Raw genomic sequence first — 27,174 nt, forward strand, 5'->3', positions numbered from 1 at the left:
TTGGTGGTAAAATGCTAACTATAAATGGTATCAAAATATATATTATTATATTATAATAAATATATATTATTATTATATAATTATAACTTTAAAGCTGCAGTCAGTAACTTTGAGTAAATATGATAAAAAGTTAATTTTATAAGACGGTCACTTTATACTGAAAGTAGTGCATGAGACAGATAATCTGAAAATAAAATCATCGTTCCCTTGTGTCCTCCTGTGCTCCTAATGGGATTTGCAACATTTCACCACGCCTGAAGGAAAATAACCAATCAGCAGTCTCCGGGCAGCTGCCAATCACTGCTCACTAAACTCGTGAACTCCGATCAATCTGTCAAACTGCGCTGATCAAATATGAATCAATATTGTGTTACTGTAATGCCTATTTATTGCCTGAAATGTTTTAAGAAACATCTTGTAGTGTACTGTTTAGCTGTGAAATGAGAAAGTTTGCTCCGGCCGGTGGGCGGTGCTTGGTTTTGGCTCGACTGTTTTCAACATAGCGGCCAGGTCACAAACTTTACAGATAAACAGTACACTACAAGATATTTCTGAAAACATTTAAAAAACATGTATTAAATGAGTTAGTCTTTTTTTATTAAATCAACTTTCTTTAATGAATAGAACTCGTCAGTTTCGTCAACATAAATAAAGTGATGACATCTTTACAGATTTGCCAAGTGAATACAGATACATAATATGATCTTTTTTTGTAATGACTTAATTGATTTACTATAATAGCGTTAGAGCCGAAATAGAGTTATTGTGGTTAAATAAATGGAATTTATGGTGTCGCTAGATTGCTACTACACCGCCCAGTTAATACAGGTGCGGGCCTCCCTTTGTGTGCGTCAAGCGGGAGAACTGTGAAAATGTTGTTTTTGAAATGCTAAACGCCAGCAAATATGGATTGAAGCAGAATATTTCGTTAGATTTTGCTACTAAGTAGCAAAAAAATATATCTTTTTAATTTGACTTATATACAAACTAATAAATATATAAATTATCTAGTAAGTGTGTTATTATGATTTTAGTTATACATGAGCAAATCAAATTGTGACAACCTCAGAGCAGACAAATCTTGGCGCACCCCTGTGATCTTTGGCGCCCCCCTAAGGGAAGCCCAGACCCCAGGTTGGGAATCAATGCTATAATATATTGTATATCTGCTCTTAGAATTATAATGTATTGCATATTAGATGCCTTCACAATGCACTGTATTTGCAGGAAGTATTGTGAAACATGTCACATCTCCTATGCAGTATCTGATCCCAGACTATGACCTGTTTTACATACAAGAAAAGAGAGCTGACATTTTCTAGCGAATATGTTGCAATCATGCAATCAGTAATGACCAGAGTTATTCACTCTCCTCTCTAAACAGCCGCTGCGAACGTAGCGCCAATGATAACACACCCTCACTTATGAATAATAATGCATAATGGCCAGCATATCTCAGCCCATTTATCCTCTTGTTGGAGGGTTGGGAGCGGTCCAGGGGAGGCGGGAGTGGGCGTACTGCTGGTTCAGTTTGCTGGAACGTTTGCCGTGTAATTGCAACAATCTCGCTCTGGGATCTTTGTTGCGTGTCACCCGTTTTCTATCGCCCATTTGTCTTGTCTTTGTATACTCTGAACTTGCCAATTAAAGCAGCAACGCCATTAAGAATGGGAAGAAATGGCAGCGAATGGGACAAAGGGAAACACAAAGAAGAGGGGAAAAGCGGAGCATGAATCTTAGTGTCAGCTACTAGCTTTTTTATTTTGCTTTTTCTCAGATGTCCTGGCTTGTTCTCAGGGTCTCTCTTACGCCTGATCCTCCCCACATCAGAGTTCATGCGTTTAAATGTCACTTTATCAAATGTGAGGTTTGTTTCCTGAGCGACCACTGGAGGAAGACTGGACTTAAAATGTCCAATTAAAGCACAAAGCTGATGGATTGGTGGAGGAACATCCTGCTGTCGCTGGTTGGCAGGAGCTCGTGGCATTGACTGGGGAATACTTCCTCTTTACTCTGTGTGTATTGTGTGTGTGCGTGCATAAACAGACACGCAACTGCGTCAGTAATCACACACGCCTACTGTGACTTTTGTTTAAATATTCTCTTGAGTAATAATCTCATAAAGGCTTATTAATTTCTGATGTATCTGTGTGTTTGTGTTTGATGCCTTGTATATTTTCAGTGGACCGGAGTGCTCCCACAGTGTAGGTGTGGAAACAGGCCGGCTAGAGTGCTGCTCCTTTCCTTCCTCCAGTTTATGGGAGAGGTGATGAAAAGGTCCACGGTCATTAAGCTCGATAAGCAGATTCTGTTCCCTCCTTTCTGTTTCTGAGGGAAGTCTTGACTGTACATGGATGGGTGCACTGCATGGATACAAACAGGTTTTAAAGGTTTGATATTTCTTTTGCAGATGTACACACAGCCCTTATTTTTAACCTAACTACCATAACTATTTCAACACTATTCCTATTACTTTTAGCTATCTATTTCAACCATTTATCCATTATTTTATATAACTATTGCAACTATTTATTCAATATTTTTAGTAGGGCTGTCAATCAATTAAAATATTTAATGGTGGGTAATCGCATGATTATCCATGATTAATCGCAAATCAATCACACAGTCTGTTCAAAATGTACCTTAAAGGGAGATTTTTCAAGTATTTAATACTCTTATCAACATGGGAGTGGACAAATATGCTGCTTTATGCAAATGTATGTATATATTTATTATTGGAAATCAATTAACAACACAAAACAATGATTGTCCAGAAACCCTCACAGGTACTGCATTTAGTATAAAGAATATGCTCAAATCATAACATGGCAAACTGAAGCCCAACAGGCAACAACAGCTGTCAGTGTGTCAGTGTGCTGACTTGACTATGACTTGCCAAAAAAACTGCATGTGATTATCATAAAGTGGGCATTTCTGTAAAGAGGAGACTCGTGGGTACCCAGAGAACCCATTTTCATTCACATAACTTGAGGTCAGAGGTCAAGGAACCCCTTTGAAAATGGCCATGACAGTTTTTGCAGAACAGCTTGGAATCAGGGATGGTCGTAAAACAAAACAATGTACGAAAGATTAGATAGTGAGGATGCATAATTAATCGAATATTTATCGCAATCACGTTTTTGGCTTCCCATAATTAAATGAACATGATCAACTTCGATATTGACGTTTCAAATGCGTGCTCCGCTTATAGAAAAATCTGCTGCATAAAACAAGCGCTTCCTAAACTTCCTAAACAGCTAGAGATGCACCGTCAATCAGCAGCCGATCAAAGCCGGCCCGTTTTCAGCAGTCTCATATATCCCAGTTTTTGCCAGTCGCACACGTGCAGCTGCCACATGATGGTTTTACGTTCGGCACACAGCGGCACAGTCAGGTACAAATTTTGTTTTGTATTGGGCGATGGTAATTTTGAACCCTATCCTGATGTGTTCAAATGTAATCTTGTAAAATTTAGTTTTTGGCGAGAAACTTGAATAAATAGAGTTGTTTGAAAAGGATGTTTTCATAGTAATATAAAATAGATAATAAAGAGGGAATTATGACCTGTGAATACTCGTGATGAATAATCGTGATCTCAATATTGATCAAAATAATCGTGATTATCAATTTGGCCGTAATCGTGCAGCCCTATTAGATAGTAGTGATTGTGCTCTATAGGCAGCTAAACGATAGCTTCTTGCTAATGTCATTCATTCATTAGCCCCGTTTGGGAGTAGTGCTACCCATTGCACAGCACCCACGTAATTAATTTTGTTTTGTTTTGTTTTGTACTGCAAATTTTCTCAGAGAATAATAAAACGCATCGGACTCAATGTGCAAGGTTTCTGTGGAACAACAATTTTTATCGGATAGATATACGAACTTGGTGTGCAAAGGCCTTTAATCACGGGTTTAGTTGGTGGAAACAATGGCATGAGAGGTGACAGATATAGCATAACATTTGTGAGTAGTGTGGCACCATATTTTTTCTGTACCTATTCTACCTTTTGAACCCAATTCTCTAAATTACTGTAAATTCCTTAAATCCTTGTGTCTTATGAGTAATTTGGATGATTGGATTTTTGGTTTTGAGTGTTGATACAACCCGGAGACATCTGAAAATAACTCACTTATCTTAACCGAAATCACCAACTTGAGGTTAACCTGAGTAGTTTTCTGCAGATGGGAGCTTGTATTTACAGTAAACCTGAATGCAGTATAATTGAGCTTGTGGCAAGAGGGGACGTTCTCCAGACTAAACCTGTATGAAACATCTAAACAGGGCCAGGTTGCTGTGGGACTTTGCAGGCCCGTGTTAGGCCGCGGTCCAAATCTTCCCCACAGAGCAGGGAGGTTATTTTAACACTCCGGCACGTGTGTTGTAGAGGGAATAAGGGAGATGGAGGCAGGAAGCCACTAGGTAGTAAATCATAAAGTTGAGATGACAATCCATCGTTCTTGTGGCATGTTTATTGTGCTTTTCTCCCCCTTTTCTCCAAGGGCCTATTTATAACACGCCACATCCCCGTGTCAAAAAATATCTCTCTCCCGTGTGTTTTTAGATGGCATCAAAACATTTAACCCTATATCTCAACGATCGGACATTCATTTTAGGTGCAGTTGTTTTCCAATTTTTTATTCGGTTCACGGAGACTTTCACTGAGTCATTGCACTAATATGGTGTGTGCTCTCTACACAAATCCAAGCATTTCATAATGTGACAACAGCTCACCTCAGGAAAAAAAAAGGGCAGAGCCTGAACACTGTGGTCACATTTTCTCTGTATAGGAAGGAAAAAGTTAGGGAATTAAAAGTTTTTATGGAAACATTGAGAGGTCATTGTGAAGGTTTTCTTACTACTGCATCCCAAAGCTATCCCAAAGTTTTGGGATGCTTACAGGACGTGGTACGGAGCTGAAGAGGAAAAGGCTTGGTTCTTCCTGAAACACGCCAACCGCTGGCGATCTAAGCAGGAACCCAGTGAACCTGAAACTACGGTAGTAATGAGTGAAACAAATGCTGTAGGCCTACTATGAGTCTCAGATTAAAGAGGGGCTTCTGCTGTCAATCAAACCCATGTGACTCAGCTGTTGCATCTAATTCATTTCACTTTCATTCATGATAGAAATGGCATCAACTTTTATACTGTGTACTATGGCTGCAAAATGCTTATCACGATTACTTTGATCAATATTGAGATCACGATTATTCATTGCATTTTTATTGCACTTTCACATTTAAATAAACAGAGCGCTGCTTTCACTTCCTTGTTGTGCTACATTCCTGCTAGTGTACAAATTAGGGCTGCATGATGTTGAAAAAACTGACATTGCAATATTTTTTTTTCTGCTATATATATATATTGTGATATATAAAATACAGGAATATTCACCCTAAATTTTGTAGGCTAAATGCATCAATCCAGTGCACTTTTGAGAGCAACATTAAGAGACTAGATCTATGAACGTTGTGTTGTTGTAAACAATTTAATCATAAACACATTGGTTGTATAGATATGAGTGGTGATGACGGTAAAAAAAAGTCACACCCACAAAGCATGGTTAACAAGATGCATCTTGTTAACCATGCTTTGTGGGTGTGACCTTTTTTTGGGCTCCTTGTTTCAAGATGGCTTGGGTGGATTGGCGTCATTGCCACAGACCCCTGATGCACTGAGGACAGTCCGCCCCCGGTTGGCTGCTGCTGTAGGGTGCGCACACAGCGGCATGACGGCTCCCCAAAAGTGAAGCCAAAACATCTGGATCACTGCTGCTGGCTGGCTGTTCGTTTAGGAAGCGCTTGATTTGATATGCAGCAGAGTTTTCTATGAGCGGAGCATTTTAAACGTCATTATCGCAGTCGATCATGTTCCTTTAATTGGGAGAAGCCAAAATCGTGATCGCGATTAATAGTGGATTCATTGTGCAGCCCTACTGTGTACTGTTTAAAGGGGCACTCCACTAATTTTACAAACATCAAGGCAGCTTTCCAAAGTAACCCCGATGATGTCATCAGGTTATGGGAATTGTTGGATCCAGCGTTTAGGGACCAAAAATCTAAATATCTCAAACTCGAAGCTGCATCAATTTCCTTTAATCGGTCACTCGCAAGCCCCCCAGTTTAATGGAAGTACAATACTAAATTGCTGCAAAAAAACTTTAAAATTGTAATTATATTATAAAGAAATATAATCAAGACCCTTTTTTGATACCGTATATAGTTAGCATTTTTCCGCAACAGCCATTCAGTGTCTTTCTGTTGACCTCTTTTTATGGTAGATTTATTGTTAGTGGCGGAGTCCGCCATTCCTGCACCGTATTCAAATTGTCTTCACGTGCAGGAGAGATTCACAGAAAATGATGCAGAACCAGCGAACCAGCAAATGAGAAAGTTTGCTCCAGCCGGTGGGTGGTGCTTTGTGTTGACTCGACTGTTTTCAACATGACAGCCGGGTCACAAACTTTCTCACTTTACAGCTAAACAGTACACTACAAGATGTTTCTGAAACCATTTGAGGAGAGAAATAGGCATTACAGTAACAGAATATTGATTCACATTTGATCACTGCTGCCTAGTTTGACCGTTTGATCGGACTTTACGAGTTTCGCGAGCAGTGATTGCCAGCTGCCCAGAGACTGCTCGGTTCTGATGGGTTGTTTTGCTCAGCTTTATAGGATTATATTATAATAAATTGAAATCATGCCACTTTTTTGATACCATTTATAGTTGGCATTTTACTGCAACAGCCATTCAATGTCTTTCTGTTAACGTCTTTATATGGTAGTTATTATTGTTAGTGGCGGAGTCCGCCATTCCTGCACCGCATTCAAATTGTCTTCACGTGCAGACGGATTCACAGGAAACGATGCAGAACCAGTGTTACTGCTTATAATTTCTCATCAACAATCTCACTGATATCATTCCAACTGTTTACTGTTCACTCTGCTTCAGCCACATCAGAGCCGTATTTAGTTACCGCTAATGCAAACCAAACATTTCCAATCATTTAAAGCATTCAACTGGCAAAACACAGGAAGGCTTTTATTGTGAAGCACTCACAGGAAACGCGGTGTATTTGTCACCTTTTTTTGGCGTCTACAACACAGAAAATTGGTCATTTTAGTCAGCTAACCACTTTTAAATGTTGTAAGGGAGTAATGGAACAAGAAGCAGCAGTTACAATGAGCTGTTGGATGAAGAGTTGCAGGAGACGGGCTGCAACCTCTCAGCTATAAAACCAACTCCTGCTACTGCTATTGCTCTGCTGTTGTGTGGAAAACTACAGATACAGCAGTTGCCCTTCTGCTGTTTTTCTAACAGTAGTTGCTCAAGGAGTGTTTATTAGGGCTGTGTATTGGCAAGAATCTGGCTATACGATATGTATCATGATACAGGGGTCACGATTCAATACATTGCGATATATTGCGATACTGTAAGCAAGACGATATACTGCAATTTTTTTAATCTAATTTTAGGAAAACTGTCATAGTACAAAGAAGACACTGCCATATGTATAAAATCTGAGTTATAAAAAGTGTACTTTTTTATGCAATCTGAACAGTGGGGTCTGCATGTGCATTTATCATCAAATCATCAGAATCAATACAGTATCACAAAACGTAATATTGCGATGCTCGATATTTTCTTACACCCCTAGTGTTAACTGTAGTATTCAACCGCGCTTGCTGTTAAAACCAGTATCATCACAATGGGTGTTGCCAAATCAGGAATGAAATTGTAAGAGTTTAAAGTAATGCGCAACACAATCTTTGTAACCACATTTGCATAAATCAAATGAAATCCTACCCAAACACAGCAGCCTGTATCTCTGCTTAGTGTGACAAGTTCACTGTTTAGGCATTTTCAGACATGTTCCTGTCACTCCAGAACATAAAAACCTGCTGTGACAGAGCCCAGGTACTCCAGGGTTGTTGCACATCCCAGTGTAATCTAACATGGGCTCACTGCTCAGTCTGAGGTCATTCTTTCCCCCAGCTGTCTGTCCAAGTGGGAACCAGATACAGCGTGTTATCTCTGACTCCCTATCATGAGAAATTCTCACTCGCTATCTGTGTAAACAAACCATATGGCACACATACACACACACATGTATGCAGGCTATGAGCGGAGTTTACATCACACTCCCAGGTTTCCCTGCGAGCAGAGAAAGGGAGGAAACAGTCTGATGTATGTACGCCTCGGGGCTCGGCCGAAATCGCGAGAGGAAGGAAGTGACATTCTACTGTGTCTGAGCCATCTGCTCCACAGTAGCTGTGGTGACCTGGACGAAAGATGAGCAGAGGGTGGGAACAGGCGGTCTGCTACATGCCTGCTCAGGCTGGAAGAGTTACAGAAGACTGGAAGGCGGCTTAATCCTCTGCCTGTGCTCCCTGTCTGACCAACAGATCTGCCTCAATCACAAACACACAGTGTGCAAGAGGGAGGATTGCGATTGATGAATCTCCAGGTCTTCCCTCCTTTTGAGCAGATGTGGAACCCTGCAATATTTATAGTCGTGTAGGGACCGGTGTCTGGTAGCCACTGTGTTCTCCTCCCCTCTATCCATCCTGCTGGATATCCCCTCAAATCCAATAAGTGGTTCTTCATTCTCTCTCTTGGAGAAGAATTGGTCACTGGGGTATGTGAGAGAGATGGAGGCAGAGCACAGGAGGATGTAGACATCCATTACAGAGCAATAGAGAGTCTTGGACAGGCTCACGCAGACGTTATATGGAAAAATAAATATGAAACGGGAACCAACAACTCCATTTCCTCCTCGAGGCGGGCTTATTATGTCTGCACTGTGTTTGTTTTAAAGTGTTCTGGAGATAAGTGGCTGTTAATGAAAAGAGGAGCGGGGTAATTAGCAGCAGACATTCCTGATGCTTGGTGGAGTATTAAAGGACTAGTGTGCAACATTTAGGGAGGATCTAATGGCAGAATTTCGAATATAATATTAATATGTATGTTTTCTATATATGTATAATCACCTGATTATAAAAATTGTTGTGTTTTCATTACCTCAGAATGAGCAGTTTATATCTACATATAGGGAGCGGGTCCTCTCCACAGAGTCCGCCATGTTTCTACAGTAGCCCAGAACGGACAAACCAAACTCTGTTAACTTTTCCTGCTTGGGCCGGAGTCTATAATGTTTATCGCTGCTGTCGCCGCCCCTCTCTCTCTCTCTTGCTTCCCCACTAACTTCCCACCTCTGCTCCAAATGATCTACACTACTCTTACAACAACTGGCTCTAGAGAGGGCCATTCACGTTTTTGCATCGGCCACCGTAGTTCTTCTAAACGCTTGGCGCACGGGAGAGGCTTCAGTTGTCTGCAATCTGCAACCTCACTGCTAGATACCGCCAGATTCTACACACTGCTCCTTTAAGCAGCAGTCACTTTTAATTTATTAAATGTGACTGCAAATGTTTTTGAGTAAACATGTATGGCTCCAAACTATTAAAGGTGCAGTGTGTAGGATCTGGTGGCATCTAGTGGTGAGGTTGCAGATTGCAACTAACTGAAGCTTCTCCAAGCATGTGTCCGTTCTGGGCTACTGCAGAAACATGGCGGCCGGCTCCGTGAAGAGGATTCTAAGCTAACGAAAACACAACGATTCTTATTTTCAGGTGATTATACACTAAAGAAAACGTACTTATTTATATTATATCCAAGTCAATAGTTCCCCGTAAATGCTACACACTGTTAATTAAAGATGCAAAATGCGAGATTGGAAGCATTCCTATTGCCTATTACTATAACAATGGAAACAACAGCAACAGTGCTTACTGAGCTAACAGTGTTTACAAAGAGTATAGAAGCAAAGAGACGAAACCGGTGTTTTGTTTTACAACAGCTGCTGCCCTCATTTTGAACTGAAAACACTCATTATATGTATACAGTAATATAGAAGAGAAATACTTCTGTTTTACTTTTGTACGCCACTTTGTAGGCAGATGTTTTACTGGCGTCCGGGAGTCGCTTTCAGTCCAGAATGGCGGAAGCGTAGTTCTGCTGCTGGGCGCTGACGTTGCAATGGAACGAACAATTGACTTTCACTTCTTGGCAATATGATGTTTAACTGGGGGGGAACCGGAGGGTGGGCACTATCAGCTGTAACTGCTGTACGAGAGCAGTGCAAAGCGGCGGCCGTGAGCTAGCCAGTGGGGCACGCTCACATGCACTAACATGCACTAAAAGGTCAACAAAGGACAGAGAAGCTCAGATTACAACACACACAGAGGGAGAGTGACTTCGTTATCTGCTCAGGTAGACATTACTCCTCTATATAACATAGCAAATAGTTGTTTGCTGCTATATTAATGCTCTGGATACCGAATAGAGCACCTTTAAAAAATTTAAATCCCTAAAATTGTAGGAAAGGCCCTGCAGACTTACTGTAAGTGCCATTCTAATAAGGATCAAGACTTTATTCAACTATAATTAATCAAGTTGTCAGTTAGTATCTTTGTCTTCCAGTAAAAAGACCCCTGTGTCGACAGCACAGCAGGGAGGATGGTACCAGCCAAAGGAGCTTATGCCTCCACTGCAGAGTCCCTTAATGCTTTTTGGGGGGAGAGGGGGAAATGGCACAGGGGGTAAGTGACACTGAGGAAGCGTGTTGTGTGTGGGCGTACAAACGGCGCTGTCACTGAGCTGGCTGTGTCGGGTGGCAGCACAGCAGGGGATCTGGCTGGGGGTCTGAAGCTGAGCTGCAGAGCGTGTCACTCCGCTGGCCCATTAATCATTCCCAGCCTGCCCTGCTTCGGCGCCTCAAAAGGGGCTCGATGCGCACGCACTAGGTGGTCCTGATGCCACCCTGGAAGCCCCAGCAGTCAACTCCGTGCAGACAGACGGTGGACACAAAGAGTCGAGCATCCACACATACGCTCTTAACATGTGCATCTATTCCATCTTGGCTCAGCGAACAATACGGCGCCCCATGAACAAACTAAAATAAACAGCCAAGAACAAACAATTTGAACTGTCCAAGCCATTGAGGATCCACTTACTGCATCATGCAATGTTTTCTGTTGTGTTTAAGTGTGCACAAACAGGGATGAGGCCCAAAAAATGGCTTTGCATTTTAGGTCACAACACTCAATGAACAAATGCATCAATAATGACTAGGGGTGTAACGCATTAATGTCACAAAAACATCTGTTTTCCTATATTTTTCAGATTTATACCAGAGTTGGAAATTGTCTGGATTGCTTCATATGCTGCGTGTTTCCTTTTCACAAAAATATAAAATAACATTTGAACCAGGCACCAAAATTAATTGAATAAAAATCTCAAACATAACTTGTATTTGAACCCCATTCCCTAAAAATTAAAAAGTAATTCCTCTCTCTCTCTCTCTCTCTCTCACACATTTCCTGGCTCTCACACTAACTGTCAGAAACGCCTGATACAATGCCACAAAATGATCTTTAAAAAAGCAGTTAATGGCCCTGGTGGAAATGAATAATGGATGGTTTTAACAGTGGGAAAATCAAAGTCAGAAGTGCATTGATTGTTTTTTAATCTGGAGGGTGTGTATAGAATGAAAGAAGTAATTAATGTAAAGTCGGTCTGAAGTTTCTATAATTAAAAAAGGAAAAGCTTTTTACAATTAATAATTAAAAAAGCGGCCATTATAGCTCATATGGTCATATTTAATCATTTTCAAAAAAATGCTATGTGCATTCATCGGGAAGAGGTCCGTATGAAAATAAAGTTGGTTTGAAGAGTTTTTTATAGGGCCATCAATCAATTAAAATATTTAATTGTGATTAATCGCATGGTCGTCCATAATTAATCACGATTTATTGCACATTTTTTATCTGTTTAAAATGTACCTTAAAGGGAGATTTGTCAAGTATTTAATACTCTTATCAACATGGGAGTGGGCAAATGTGTGTATTTATTATTGGAAATCAATTAACAACACAAAACAATGTCAGGTACTGCATTTAGCATAAACATATGCACAAATCATAACATGGCAAACTGCAGCCCAATAGACAACAACAGCTGTCAGTGTGTCAGTGTCCTGACTTGACTATGACTTGCCCCAAACTGCATGTGATTATCATAAAGTGGGCATGTCTGTAGAGAGGAGACTCGTGGGTATCCATAGAACCCATTTTCATTCACATATCATGATGTCAGAGGTCAAGGGACCCCTTTGAAAATGGCCATGACAGTTTTTTCTCAACAACATTTAGTGTAAGTCTGGAGCGTTATTTAACCTCCTTCAAGACAAGCTACTACAACATGGTTGGTACCAATGGATTCTTTAGGTTTTATAGTTTCATTCTACAATCTTAAAAATTGCAAGTTGCATTAAAGAAATTAGTGGCGCTAAAACTAATTTGCGTTATTATTGCGTTCATTTTGACAGCCCTGTTTACAAATAATAATAAAGTAACTTAAAAAAAAAATTAACTCATAGGGTCATAATTATTATTATTATTATTATTATTATTATTATTATTATTATTATTAATAATAATAATAATAAAATGCCATGTGCATTCATCGGGAAGTGGTCCATATGAAAATAAAGTTGGTTTGAGGTGTTTTTTATTCATTTTTATTTATTATTTTATCTGAAAAGCTCTCTTGGCCATTTTGCATGCACTTTTTGGACAGTCCCTAACTTCAGCTTGTCAGTTTACCATCTGCAGTCAAGTCATGCAAAGAGACAAACTTAAATAGCTGACGTCAAACTTTATCCTGCGCTGCACAACAAAAGTATCTACACCTCAATATCAATAGCCTCTTTGTTTACATTTTGTCAAATCTGCATCATGGAAAGTCATGCTGCTTTGGCTACTAGAACAGGTCCTGTTGGTATCTGTTCATATCTGAATAATGTATTCCGCTACATCCCCAGTAATGACACATGCATCAACGCTTCTGTTCGCTGCATGAATAATGATGACACAATAAGGGCATCAGCACACCCAATGTGTCATAAAGTATGTGTGTCTCAAGCCATCTGATAGAGTTATCACCTTTCAATCAAATCAAACACAATAATCTGTATGTGTAGAATAAACCTACTGTATTCTGCATAATGTTCCATACAGGTCAACATTTCGTGCCACGAGATCCAACATCCCATGCGCGAAGGTTACGAACATTAAATCAAAGCTAACTTACTCCTCTAAAAACATTGAGTCACCTCTCCAAACCGCCGTCCACAACATAGCAGAACAAGATTTTGCAGTATGCTCTTAAAAGCCTGAGTGAAACCTTTCTGGCTCAAACCATCATGTCTGTCTTGAATTATGAGCTCAACAAAACAAAATCCTCAAAACATGCAGCCTTTACCCAGAGGACACTGGATTGTAGCAGAGCATAGATTTTTTTTTTTTAACCCCCAAATACATCTCTTTGTTTTATGGTCTGGTTGTATATAGAGAAACCTCTTCCCAAACTCACATAGGCTTATGTTGCAAGAAAGACTGGAGGCGACAGAGTAAAAGGCCAATTTTAGAAGTACTGTATTGTTCTCCGTTTGTAATCGTAACAGAGTAATGAACACAGCTTCTGGACGATCTGTATACAAGAATCCCTGTGACATCTTCTACACTCACCGGCCACTTTATTAGGCACACCTGTTCAATTGCTTGCTAACACAAATAGCTAATCAGCCAATCACATGGCAGTAACTCAATGCATTTAGGCATCTAGACGTGGTGAAGACGACTTGCTGAAGTTCAAACCGAGCATCAGAATGGGGAAGAAAGGGGATTTAAGTGACTTTGAACGTGGCATGGTTGTTGGTGCCAGACGGGCTGGTCTGAGTATTTCAAAAACTGCTGATCTACTGGGATTTTCACGCACAACCATCTCTAGGGTTTACAGAGAATGGTCCGAAAAAGAGAAAATATCCAGTGAGCGGCAGTTGTGAGGACGGAAATGCCTTGTTGATGTCAGAGGTCAGAGGAGAATGGGCAGAGGGGTTCGAGATGATAGAAAGGCAACAGTAACTCAAATAACCACTCGTTACAACCAAGGTATGCAGAATACCATCTCTGAACGCACAACACGTCGAACCTTGAAGCAGATGGGCTACAGCAGCAGAAGATCACCCGGTACTAGCACCGGTCACTTTATTAGGTACACCTTGTACCTAATAAAGTGGCCGGTGAGTGTATGTTGAAGTATTAAACAACATACTGAATCCCTGTCCTGTCGAGTTGTCATTTTTTTAAGATGGCTGTGTACTGAGTACGTCACTAAGACCAGGGTCTGTGAAGTACATTTTAAAGGAATGCAGGGGATGCATGTTCTACCCCATTTACTGCAAATTTGCGTATAATTTTATTCATTGTTGACCCTTTTCAAAAACATGCTGTAGATTGATTTCCCACCATCCAGGCACCCAACACTCTGTTAAGGTTCTGGTAATTGAAAACTGAAAAAGAAGAGGCCTACGAAAGCAAAGAGTGGCAAATACAAAACAAGGAAGCAGTTTTGGCAGAGCCGTCACAAAACGCTATTTCCTAAGGGACTGAATGAAAATTATTAGGATGGAGGGAATGTCAGAAAAAGGGGAGGATTACGTATTTTTTTATTTTTGCTGAAGAGAGGCAGGATCTTTTGTATTCTCATTCCTGATTTTTATTGTAAGAAAAAAGTGTCAATAGTGTACGCAATGGGGCGCTTGTGGCCATATACACAGGACTGCCAGCTCTATGCTAACATGTCACACACACAGACTGTGACTGATTTGCAGAATTGTTTAGTAACAACAAAGTTTTCCTCGAATCCCTGCGATTAACAGCGTTCCCTGTCACAGTTTCCACAGAGTCCATCCAGTTTTCTGTTGCTGTCACATGAGCCCTGACAGTTTTAGTTGCACTATTATTTTTAGATACTCTCTTCACGTTCATAAGACAAGCTCATGTGAGTGTGCTTTATATTTTAAAATTTTACTGATTGAAAGTGATTGGTTTAATATATGTTTTGTCTCAGGGTCACCACCACCTGGAATTACTTTCTCTGAGCTCCCATCGGTCAAACCATGTGAATTTTCCTCCCCAGCGCCCCAGAGCTGTACTCAAGCTTTGACATGTTCTAGATGACTGAGACTCGTCCGTCCATCTAACTGGCACTCTGCTCCTGATGGGACTGCGGTAACGCCAAAAAGTTCCTGAATATCTTCTAACCTGCAACACACCTGTTTCCTGTTAACCACTCCAGATTCTGTGCATGTATTTCCACCTAATATCTAATTTTCTTCTTATTCAACTACTATTTCCAATCTAATCTGGATGACATACAATTTGTAGTGTTGTGTTCAGGTCTTGGTCTTATTCAAACTATTTGCACAGCACATCTGAAGGTTGTAATGTTGTTACGGTTGTTATGGACCCCAGGGAAATGACTGCAATCACTAATGAGGATCCAAACAAACAACCCACAACAAGAGCAAGATGCTTACCATCACATATATTTGTCATTCACTAAAATGTCATTTTCAGACATGATTATTTTCTTCCAAAGTCCTCTTAAAATGTTTACTCAGTGAATTTGTGTTTGTCATGCTTATTCACCCCCTAAAGATACATTTCTCTTTGCCCACCAGAGCGAGGTCAAAGGTCAGAGCCTGAGGAGTTGATGAGGACTCGATGCCTTGCTCTTGGGTACTTCAGTATGACAGAGGGTTGAACTCCCTGACAGTAAGTGTCTCAACTTTGCAAACGCAGCCTGTTTTCATTATTCTAGTGTGCAATATGTTAAGCTAATGTATTTAAACATGAAACCCATCAAAACAGAAGTCAACAAAACAAAAACAACCACAGAAATAGCCGTGTCCTCTAGCTATTGTTGACTCACTTCTTGTGAAAAATCAAAACCCTCAAATATGTCTCAGCTTACAAATTAAATGGAAATGGCTGACTGTCCCCTGGCGTTGGCACACAATGATGGGCCAGAGAAGGACGAGGGGGGGGTGGGGAGGGAGAATGAAGGAAACCAAAATACCAGAGGACGAGTGAGACAGAAGAATATCTATGACATCATGCTTTACAGAAATTCTTCTCTCTCCCGTCACATGGAGATGAAATGAGACCCAGATGGTGAGCAGGCCTGGCCTGGCCCAACCTGGCAACCCAGGGGAGGCGGCGGCGGCACATTCACCGTCAGCAGAAACAGTGTCAATGGTCCCAGGCAGCCACATGGACAACAATGACCGGTCAGTGCACAGAGACGCTGTCAGCCTGCATCCCTATAAGCATCTTGTCATTAAAATCACCGTGGCTCAATTGTAAACTAAACAGGGAATATGATGTTAGATGTGGAGCGGTTCTGTAAAACAGACCTTGGTAAATGTGGTGTCCTTGTACTGTAAGAGTCTGGTTTCCTCCCGTCTCGACCAGTGTTTCCCCTCTCTAGTGGGTTGTCGTTCAAAGCCTAAAATGCTGTTTTCTCAAAGCACTCTTGACCGATTGGATGTGTCTAGACCAGTGATTCCCAACCAGGGGTAAGATTGTTGAGTAGCTCAACTGGTTTAAAATTTTTTTATTTAAAATATATATCTACATATTGTAACACCTGAAGACCATGATTGAGAGTCTGTGAAAACTATAGTTAGCAAGCAAGCAGATTAGTCTAAACCGTTAGCTAAAAGTAACGGATAAATGGTTGAAATAGTTATCTAAAAGTAGCCTAATGGATAAATGGTTGAAATATGGGTAAAATGTCCAGCTTTTACCAATCCAAAAGGTAGTTGCACAACTGCAAACTTGACGAAACCAACCTTAACATTGACAGTTCAATTGTATGGAAGTGTAACAATATCCACTTCCACTTGTTAAACATCCAATTTAAAATAATTTTACAATTTAAATGAACATATTTGGAACAAGACAATAGGGGTACTTGAGTTCATCAGACAGGGCTGTGGGGCTTGGGAACCACTGGGTTAGGTTCATTACACAACATAAAGTTAAATTGATTTCAACATACAAACGCTCCTTGCATTTGTGCTCTCTAATCTATTTCACCATATTTATATTCAAACCTGCTGGTTCTTTAAAAAAAAAAAAATTGTGAGCATGCATTTATATTCTCTATTTTTAGAGCTGTTGGAGAGCGTATTACCAGTACGTGCTGCACAGACTGGGCGCAGAGCCAGTCGGCAAGTAGGCAATTGATACAATCATATCCTAATTCAGCTACCTCGTGGGTGGCAAACATGTCGGCGCTTCCTCACAAAGATTTCTGTGTAGGTTTAATAAAATAAATACTTTAAACAGAGCTCAAAACAAAATGCTCTCCACAGATAGTAACTGACTTTGTGATCAAAGATTCACAGATTTCTATCCACACAAGATGAAATTACAAGTCTCTCTCTTTCATATCAAATACATCTAAAGCCTGATAAGCGCCTGCCAACCGTAAGAACAGACATACAGACACACAAGGTGAAAGTTTACTCTGAAAGCACATCAAAAGTGTAAGGAAACAAGACGGATTGAACCTCCAGCTGATTCTCAACCATCGTAAAACAGAACATCGCATGGCAAGGTGACAGCAAAAACAAAGTTGAAATTGAACAAATGTGCAAAATTACACGTATGAGTGACCAAGGCTACCATTTTCAACTTGCCTCAAAACCCACTTGGCAAGTACGAGTTTCCCACAGTTCCCTTCACAGCCCATCAGTCAGGCCGGAGAAGAGCGGGGGCCTGACTGTCAGGGGTCAGTGCTACGCTGAACACGGAGAGAATATGAAGCAGCTGCCCGGGACAGGAGAGCCTGACGCGTCACCATATGTCTGTGTGTTTCTCAGCCTTTTTCATTCCTTTACATAAATGCTTGTGGTTCGTGGTCAAACATTATCGCGCATTAATTTATTAAACAAGTGTAAAGAGTTTTGTTTGCAAGTTTTAAGCAGGGGAGGGTTTAGAAACTTTTGTAAAATTAGTAATGTATTAAGAATCCCTGGTTCCTTGAAATAATAGACTTCACATTATTAATAGTTACATTACATTAATAAAGGAATGCCAAATAAATAACAAATATGAAATCATATCCAGTCCAAATACAGCTAGGCCCCTGGACACAGACATGTAAACGGCCCCCCACCTATTTTGAACCTCTTTGTAGTCGGTTGCCATCTCTGAGTTGTCGTTTTTAGTCAGTTTCCATCACATTGTGCTCATTCTGTGCTCATTCTGTGCTCGTTTTGCGGTCGTTTTGCATTTCTGTTGTCATTTTATGTCTCTTTATAGTCAGTTTGCGTCACTTTGTGGACATTTTGCATCTTCTTTTATGTCATTTTACATATCTGTGTAGTTGTTTTGTGTCTCTTTGTGGTCATTTTGCATCTCTGTGTAGTTGGTTTGCGTGCTTCACTGTGGTGATTTTGCATCTCTGTGTAATCATTTTGTGTCTCCTTTTTGTCATTTTGCATCACTTTGATCTCTTTTTGGTCAATTTACTTCATTTTGTTTCTCTATGTAGTCGTTTTGTGTCTCTTTGTGGTTATTTTGCATCTCTTGGTAGTAGGTTTGCTTCACTTTGTGGTCATTTTATATCTCTGTTTAGTTGTTTTGTGTCTCTTTGTGGTAATTTTGCGTCTCTTTTGTAGTAGGTTTGCATCTTTTTGTAGTCATTTTGCAGCTCTGTGTAGTCCTTATGTGTCTTTTTGTGGTAGTTTTGCAACCCTTAATAGTAATTTTGCATCTCTTTGTAGTCATTTGCATCTCTTTATAGCTGGTTGGCATCTCTGTGTTGTTGCTTTGTCTCTTTATAGTCGTTTGTAGTTGGTTTCCGATATTTTGTGGTCATTTTGAGGTCATTTTGCATCTCTGTTGTCGTTTCGCGTCTCTTTATGTAATTTTATGTCTCTTTGTAGTGAGTTTGCGTCACTTTGTTGACATTTTGCTTATCTTAGTAGTCATTTTGCATCTCTATGTAGTCATTTTGTGTCTCTTTGTGGTCATTTTGCATCTCTTTGTAGTCCTTGTGTGTCTTTTTGTGGTCATTTTGCATCCCTTATTAGCCATTTTGCATCTCTTTATAGTAATTTTCATCACTTTGTAGTCATTTTGTGCCTCTTTGTATTCATTTTATTGACTTTCCAACAGGAAATGTTAACAGTCACTTCTAATACAGAGGTTCTGGTTCAGGGGCTCAAATCCATCCGTGATACTAACATTCCTACTACCGATCACTTTCTTGCCTCCGGTGGGTGAGGCACCAGATTCCGTGGGGAGGCCCGTGTCACCCCTGGTCCCCCCCTCTGGCCGGGGCCCTGAACAAATTTCATGAACAAATTTATAAGTCATGTAAGTCCAGCTGATAGGAATGTGAAAGCTGCTGCTGCCAACATAAATGCCTCTTGACAACCCTGCGAGAAAAGTCATGGGAAATTGACTTAGTCTTACTTCCTTGATGCCTGCCGCCTGTGAGTGAAACCAACTACTCTCCAACAACCACACCTCTCTTTCTCACTCGTCCCTCAATATGTTAATGTCCTACAGCGGGGAGGAGAAATCCAGACAGATCATTAGCACCAACCACTCTGCATCCCCACTGCCAGACCATATGGACCCACTGCTCAATGGAAACGACCCCTCCCCTGGCCCTGGCTCTTTCTCTTTCATGCTTATAGGTGTCAGGCCACCCTTATTATTTCCTCTCTGGAAGACATGCTCAGTCTGGCTTTTCTGCGGTTTTTATCTGATGATACCGCTCACACAAAAAAGCAAGATGCTGAAAGAGGGGCCTCCCACTGACAGCGAGATGGATGCCACAAGTGACAACCTTTTGTTTTAGTAAAATACACTGAGATGCTGGCTTTGCAGAGGCAAAAGGCGGAGGCCAAGGGGAACAACTTGTTCACTTGTTCCATTTGGTTAAGCAAACCATGGCACTGTCGGAACTTGTTACTTTTCCAGGTTTGGTTCAGCTCAGGGGGGCTTGAGCTGTTGATATAAGCCCCCATGGTCTGCTCTGGTGAAAATAAGCATCACAGCAAATACACACGGTGTTGCTAGAATAAAAAAAACTCAGATCAGGCTTCAAATTACTTCGAGCTTTGTCCTCCTCTCTGAATAGTTTACTGGCTCTAAAGTGGCAGTTTATACCTCTACGTGCCAAAATTGTCAATAAAACCGCCTTAATCGCCCATCCAATCTGTAATAGCACCTGCTTATGGAAACACAACACGCCCCTGCAGTCTATCTCTGCAGCTGCAATGTTTCCTTCCTATTAAAGGCGCTACTACAGTCGGAAACGAGGGTCAAAGCGCAATTACGCATTCGGACAGGCGCACTGTGTTTGTTGAAATGACTTCCGGTCCTTTCTTTTCTTCTGGATGTTGATAAAAATCAGGGGTCAACAAAGTGCACACATTTGTTAGGCTTCTGAACAAAACATAGCTTCTGCTACTTGGAAAACAACACTTAAATGTGCTTATTTTATTTTGCCATAAAGGAAATATGACTCTAATCTTTGTTTGAACAATAAGGCAGTTAATGAGACTCAAAATAGAGTCACTGAATTTAACCATTTATTTTAACAATTTGCAGTTTATTTATTCCTAAATTAAATTGAATCTATTTACATTTGAAGAATGTATTTTATGTGAATGTCACTTGTTTCTGTGCTTGTTCTGTTTTGGCATATTAAAAGTTGTAATAATACCAGCAAAGAGACAGGTTGGTTTTCAAAATAAGTAAATTAAATTAATTTAATTAAGTTTAAATATTTAATTGATTTAAACCGTCTTTTGATTTTAATAATCAGGATGGTTCTTTTACCGTTCAGCTTGTGGAATTTCAGCTCGAGGCCTTCTTCTCTCTCCAGAATTTATTTAGCCACAATCAAATTAATTAGATCTTAATTTAAGGTCAGATCTCCACCTATTAATCTGTGCCTTTAGCGCAAACATTTCTGTAGAAACAAAATATGTTTTTTAGACGACAGTTGTGTATGTTTTTCATTCCCAGTAAAAAAAAAAAAAAAAAAAAAGCAAATATATAATTCACATTAATGAATAAATATCAGGCTGGTGCGTAATTGTTGTGCGTAAAGGGCAGGACATAATGATTACGCTTATTTTTTAACAGCAACTTTTACAATAATCGAATAAAAAATGATGAGCTAGTCAAGATGAGGAGCACCTTCAGCCACAGACTCATCCCCCCTCGGCACAACACAAAGCACCTGGGTCAGTCCTTCATGCTGGTAGCCATCAGGCTCCACAACCAAGGCTGACCCCCATATGAGAACTATGAGGACTTTAAGAACTTTAAACACGCACTATCTGCAATCATCTTGGACTCAAACCACTGGTGCAGTTTACACTTACTTTACACTATACATCCTATATACCACTTTATAGACTGCACATATTACATTTATTTATTGCACATACTACATTTATTTATTGACAGACTGCACACACTATGTTCACCCATTCACTCTGTATCTTTTATTTCTCTATTATTGTCTTTATAATTTTTGTTTACCTTTACCTCTCCTGTGTTTCACTCTGTTTGCTGATGTTGCTGCTTTGACACCTGAATTTCCCTCCGGGGGATTAATAAAGGTTCATCTTATCTTATCTTATCTTATCTTATCTTATCTTATAACATAATGAATCAAAAACAGATTATAGAACTAAAGTGATTCCACTTTAATTCAAGAAGTAAAAGTTATGGAAAAGGGAACTCACAAAATAAGGAATATGGAGGATGTTTTTGAGAAGAGATGGAGTCTAACAGAAGGAAATATAGTTACATGGGTTAACAGGCATGCACATATACATATGCTAGGAGGTGACTTCACATTAAGGAAGATGCATATGTGTGCCCATGTAAATAATATTACTATATATTTGCGCTCCCCTCCTTTTTATTTTCTATTAACTTATTTGTTGATTTAATTTATTATTACTCTCGTAATTTTGTACTATTATTGTTTTGTTTTTGTTTTTTTTGTTATGTGTGTTTGGTTTTTTTTGTTTTGTTGTTGTTGTTGTTTTTTTAACTCTACTCTTTCTTTTTGTCATTATTATTATTGTTATTTCTTTTCCTGGTTTTGTTTTGGTTTTGAATGTTTAGGTTGTTTTTACTATAGTGTACTTGATGGGTTTGTCTGTAAGCTCATCTACACTGTAAACAATTGTTGTGAATTTACAGCAGGATTCCAACAGTATTAACCTGTTATTGCTAAAAACAGTGCTTTACTGTTAATACAAACGAAAACCTGTTAAATTAGGCTCATAGGCCGTTTTTTAACTGAGCTATAATGCATTCTTAAAAAACAGCACTTTACTGCTGATCAACTGTCTAAAGTATCATCAGTAACAGTTTCATGCAGTATTTGTTTAATCCTGGGACCTGATCTGCACATGAGCGGCTTGTACATTGTACATGATGTAAAATCAGTGAATTATCTCTGTTCTTCACTCACATGTTGTTCTGGTTTGCATTCTGTGCTTATAGCCAGCTATAGACAGACATTTTGGGAAAAGTGTCAACAAGTCTATTGTAGCCTTTTTCCTAACAACCTTTAATTGTATTTAGTGTGACTATTCCTATGTCTGTAACCTGCTAAGTCTATTCATCTAGGCAAAAAAATTATGTTTATTAAAATGTATGTAAAAAATACAACCTAAATAGTGCATTAAAACAAATCAGTAAGATAATGTAAAAGAAAGGTAAAAAACAGCTATATAATGTATCTTTAAACAGTAAATTAACTGTAAAATACTGTGAAATTAATAAAGTTCAAACTGTATTTTTCATTAACAGTACAAAGTTGTAAATTTCAGCGACAGTATAATAATGTTAATTTTACAGTAACATAAAGGCAACCCTGCTGCCAGTTCTTTACTGTTATTTTACTGGGAAATTCTTAACAGTGTACTTAAAAGTTGGTTTATAAACTGTTGTAATTACAAACAGTGGATTGCATATATGAAAAAAAAAAATTTTTGCTTTGTTGTTGTTGTTTTTTTTAACTCTACTCTTTCTTTTTGTCATCATTATTATTGTTATTTCTTTTCCTGGTTTTGTTTTGGTTTTGAATGTTGAGGTTGTTTTCACTATCGTGTACTTGATGGGTTTGTCTGTAAGCTCATGTGAATACATTTATCTGTGCAATATATCCTTGATGCAATATACACCTCAAGTGCAACTTTGTTTACATTTTACTACTTAAAAGTTGGTTTATAGACTGTTGTAATTACAGAACAGTGGATTGCATATATGAAAACCTTTTTTTTTTTTTGCTTTGTTGTTGTTGTTTTTTTAACTCTACTCTTTCTTTTTGTCATTATTATTATTGTTATTTTTTTTACTGGTTTTGTATGTTGAGGTTGTTTTCACTAGTGTACTTGATGGGTTTGTCTGTAAGCTCATCTACTTAAAAGTTGTTTTATAAACTATTGTAATTACAAACAGTGGATTGCATATATGAAAACAGCCTTGAAAAAATAAAGTATAAAAAATAATAATAATAAAGTGATTCCACAGTGAAGGACATATAAAAGAGAGGTGAGTGGATGCTCTTACCGACACACTCGTTGGCCTCCCTGGCTGTAGCTCTCTGCCATGGTCGGTCATAGTGGAAGGGTTTGCACCTGTCGCACTCCGGTCCTGCAGTGTTGTGTTTACACTCGCACACCAGATTTCCCTCTCGGTCCTTCACGCACTTCGACGCGTGCCCGTTGCACTTGCATCTCCCACCCACCTGCAGGTCGGACACCGCATAGAAGTACGAGTCTCTGGCCAGCTCCGAGTCGTCCTCGTTTTCGTCTCCGAAAGTGTGCAACCGACTAAACACCACCTTGATGTCGGTGGCCGTCACCCAGTCCTGCAGCACCGGAGAGTTGTCGAAGTCGTGTGCAGAAGGCCTCCCATCCAGGGTGCTAAAAGCGATTAACCCACCTGTGAGAGGATGCATGTCAGTATGGGAGTCCGTACAGATGGCTTCTTGCTCGTTCTGCTTCGTTATCACCGCTTTATTCTGCCTGTTGTACATCTTCTTGCACTGCGTGGAGTAATACTGGAATGGCACCCACGACTTGCCGTAGTCCATGGACTTGTATATGGCCATGGACTCAGGTCTTGGTGAGCAGAACTGCAGACTCACATAGGTGACTTCAAACTTTTTCCCCAGCGACAAGGTGAGCGTGACGTTCTGCGGGTACTGCGCGTAGTTCTCCGACTGCCAGCAGGTGAGGTTGTGCGGGTTGTTGAGGTCTGTTAAATACGCAGGTGGATGGGACTTCTTGGGGTCCAAAGCGTCGCAGGTGTGACAGTCTCGAGTCCTCTCTTTCTCCTCTCCCTTCTCGGTCACCACGCAGTACCTGGCGGCCGGGTTTCCGCAGGTGGTGGAGACGCGCACGTCCTTGCCAAAGGCGGAGTTGACGAAGTCCGGGATGCATCTGCGAGGGTTTCCGTTCTCGTCGTAGCACGGGTCCGGTGGAGAGGACTGAGCGGCGAACATGCTCAGACCGTATCCTCCAAAGACCCCCTCGGTCAGCAAGCACACTGTCACCAAGGTGAGCCAAACCTCCACAGCCATCCTTTGCATTGTAATCCGAGCACTGCAGGGACTCCTCATTCACTGAAAAATGGAAAAGGAGACAAAAATAATCAGGAAAAAAAAATCAAGACAAGTATAAAGCAAATAAATGATCTGAGAGAGATGGAAAGCTTGTAACAAAATGTGAATGAATGAAATATGCTTACAAGGCAAAAGGAAACCCAGGACCTCCAAATAAAACTGCTCAGCCTGAAAGAGAGAAGAACACAACTAAGAATTTGGAGAGCAACACAAAAATCAGAAAAGCAAAAAAAAAAAAAAAAAGCTAAATTAAGACAAGTATAAAACAAAATACAGCAAATGATCTGAGAGAGGTTGAAAAACTTGTAACAAAATGTGAATGAAATATTCTTACAAGGCAAAAAGGAAACCAAGGACACTATACCTCCAAATAAAAACTGCTCAGTCTGAAAGAGAGAAGCACAACTCCTAAGAATTTGGAGAGCCACACCGCAGGGACTCATTCACTGAAAATGTAAAAGGAGACAAAATAATCAGAAAAGCAAAAAAAAAAGCATAAAAGTATAAAAAAAAAAAATACAGCAAATGATCTGAGAGAGATGGAAAACTTGTAACAAAATGTGAATGAAATATCCTTACGATGGAAAGGAAACCCAGGACACTATACCTCCAAATAAAAACTGCTCAGTCTGGAAGAGAGAAGCACACAACTCCTCTAAGATATGTGGAGAGCAACCTATCCGCACGAAAAAACTAACTAGCTATAGTACTTCAGCTTTTGAAATTCCCTAAATAAAAATCAGATATGGCAAAAGCCCAGCTGGCTCTCAGTCTCCCTCTGCCTCTGCCTGTCCTCTCAGTCACACCTCTGCCCACCTCTATCTCTGTCTGTCCCATTCCCTCTCTGTTATAATGGGAGAGAAAAGGGGGTCCACTCATTCAGAGGAGAGGAGTCGGACCCTTTTCAGTGTCTCTGCGCAGAGGGAGCGGCGACATCTGGTGGTAGATCATTGGAACTACATGTTAAAAAAAATACACTTCATTTGTCCCAATATCAAGATTTTAAAAAAAAGTTACACGTTTATTTATAGCCTCACTGTAAACAATTGCTGTTAATTTACAGCAGGATTTCAACAGTATAAACCTGTTATTGCTAAAAACAGTGCTTTACTGTTAATATAAAAGAAAACTTGTTAAATTACGCTCATAGGCTGTTTTTTAACTGAACTATAATGCATTCTTAAAAACAGCACTTGACTGCTGATCAACTGTCTAAAGTATCATCAGTAACAGTTTCATGCAGTATTTCTTGAATCCTGGGACCTGATCTGCACATGAGCGGCTTGTACATTGTACATGATTGTAAAATCAGTGAATTAGCTCTGTTCTTCACTCACATGTTGTTCTGGTTTACATTCTGTGCTTGTAGCCAGCTATAGACACACATTTTGGGAAAAGTGTCAACAAGTCTATTATATCCTTTTTCCTAACAAGTGCCTTTAATTGTATTTAGTGTGACTATTCCCATGTCTGTAACCTGATAAGTCTATTCATCTAGGCAAAAAAATAATGTTTATTAAAATGTATGTAAAAAATACAACCTAAATAGTGCATTAAAACAAATCAGTAGGATAATGTAAAAGAAAATTGAAAAACAGCTATATAATGTATCTTTAAACAGTCAATTAACTGTAAAATACTGTGAAATTATATAGGAGGTCATAGGAAATAGTCCATAGTGCAGGGAAGTCACAGGATATATGAGTTCATGTTCAAGAGACTCCTTGTGAGATAATGGAAGAGAGATCAGGTCCAATATAATTCAGATAGGGCTGCCAAATATTGTGGAACTGATCTTCTTTGGCATGTAGAATATTTGTGAGATATTCCAAAGGGACCATCTCAAATATGACTTTTCGCCAGCCTTGAACAGAGGGTTTCTTATCACTAATCCACTGTAGTAATATATTTTTTCTAGCAGCAAACGTAAGAATGTTATATAACCTTTTGTTGGCTGCAGTAGTTATATTTGTACTTGGGATTCCTAAAATCAAAGACATTGGATTAATTTTTAAATTCTTATCAAATATCTTTTCCATTTCACATAATATTTCAGACCAGTACTTCTGTAATTTATGACACGACTAAAGGCAATGGGTTGGAACTACATGTTAAAAAAAAAATTACACTTAATTTGTGCCAATTTCAAGATTTAAAAAAAATAGTAACACATTTATTTATAGCTTCATTAATTGGCCTGAAACACATGACATCTGCCTCACAAATTAATTTTATTTCTGTTTGTCATGATGCGGCAATTTAATACACATTTCTGCACAATTTGCATGTGGAAGTAAATTTGTTGCACAACAAATCGTTATGTTGCAACATAACACACAAATGAGGCAAACAGCCCATCTGTACAAGGCGAGAGAGAGAGAGTCATTAAGTCATTGTTATTTTCCAAATAATTTGGGCTCAAATAACACAATTTAATTATATATATAGTTTAATTTTACTGTATGCGTCTCGCAGGATAAGTATCCCATCAGCCTTTATTTAATATATATATATATACATAAGACTAGTTTCAAACTTTCATGTAAACTTTAATTTAAAAGGTAGAACACTTAGAAATCATTTTAA

General features: G+C 39.5%; 1 protein-coding gene across 1 annotated transcript in view; it reads right to left on the reverse strand.

The window, feature by feature from the left end:
- Positions 1–25,434, reverse strand: part of ntn1b (netrin 1b) — a 62,006-nt gene extending 36,572 nt beyond the window's left edge. Inside the window, exons 1-4 of the mRNA XM_074655565.1 lie at positions 25,168–25,434; positions 24,953–25,034; positions 24,714–24,756; positions 23,532–24,588 (exon numbers count right to left, since the gene is read on the reverse strand). Coding sequence (XP_074511666.1) covers positions 23,532–24,585 — 1,054 coding nt within the window. The 5' untranslated portion in view covers positions 24,586–24,588; positions 24,714–24,756; positions 24,953–25,034; positions 25,168–25,434. The remainder of the gene's footprint in view (positions 1–23,531; positions 24,589–24,713; positions 24,757–24,952; positions 25,035–25,167) is intronic.
- Between the last annotated feature and the right edge of the window lie 1,740 nt (positions 25,435–27,174).

Source organism: Sebastes fasciatus, chromosome 13, assembly GCF_043250625.1.
Source record: "Sebastes fasciatus isolate fSebFas1 chromosome 13, fSebFas1.pri, whole genome shotgun sequence".
NCBI classification, from domain to species: Eukaryota; Metazoa; Chordata; class Actinopteri; order Perciformes; family Sebastidae; genus Sebastes; species Sebastes fasciatus.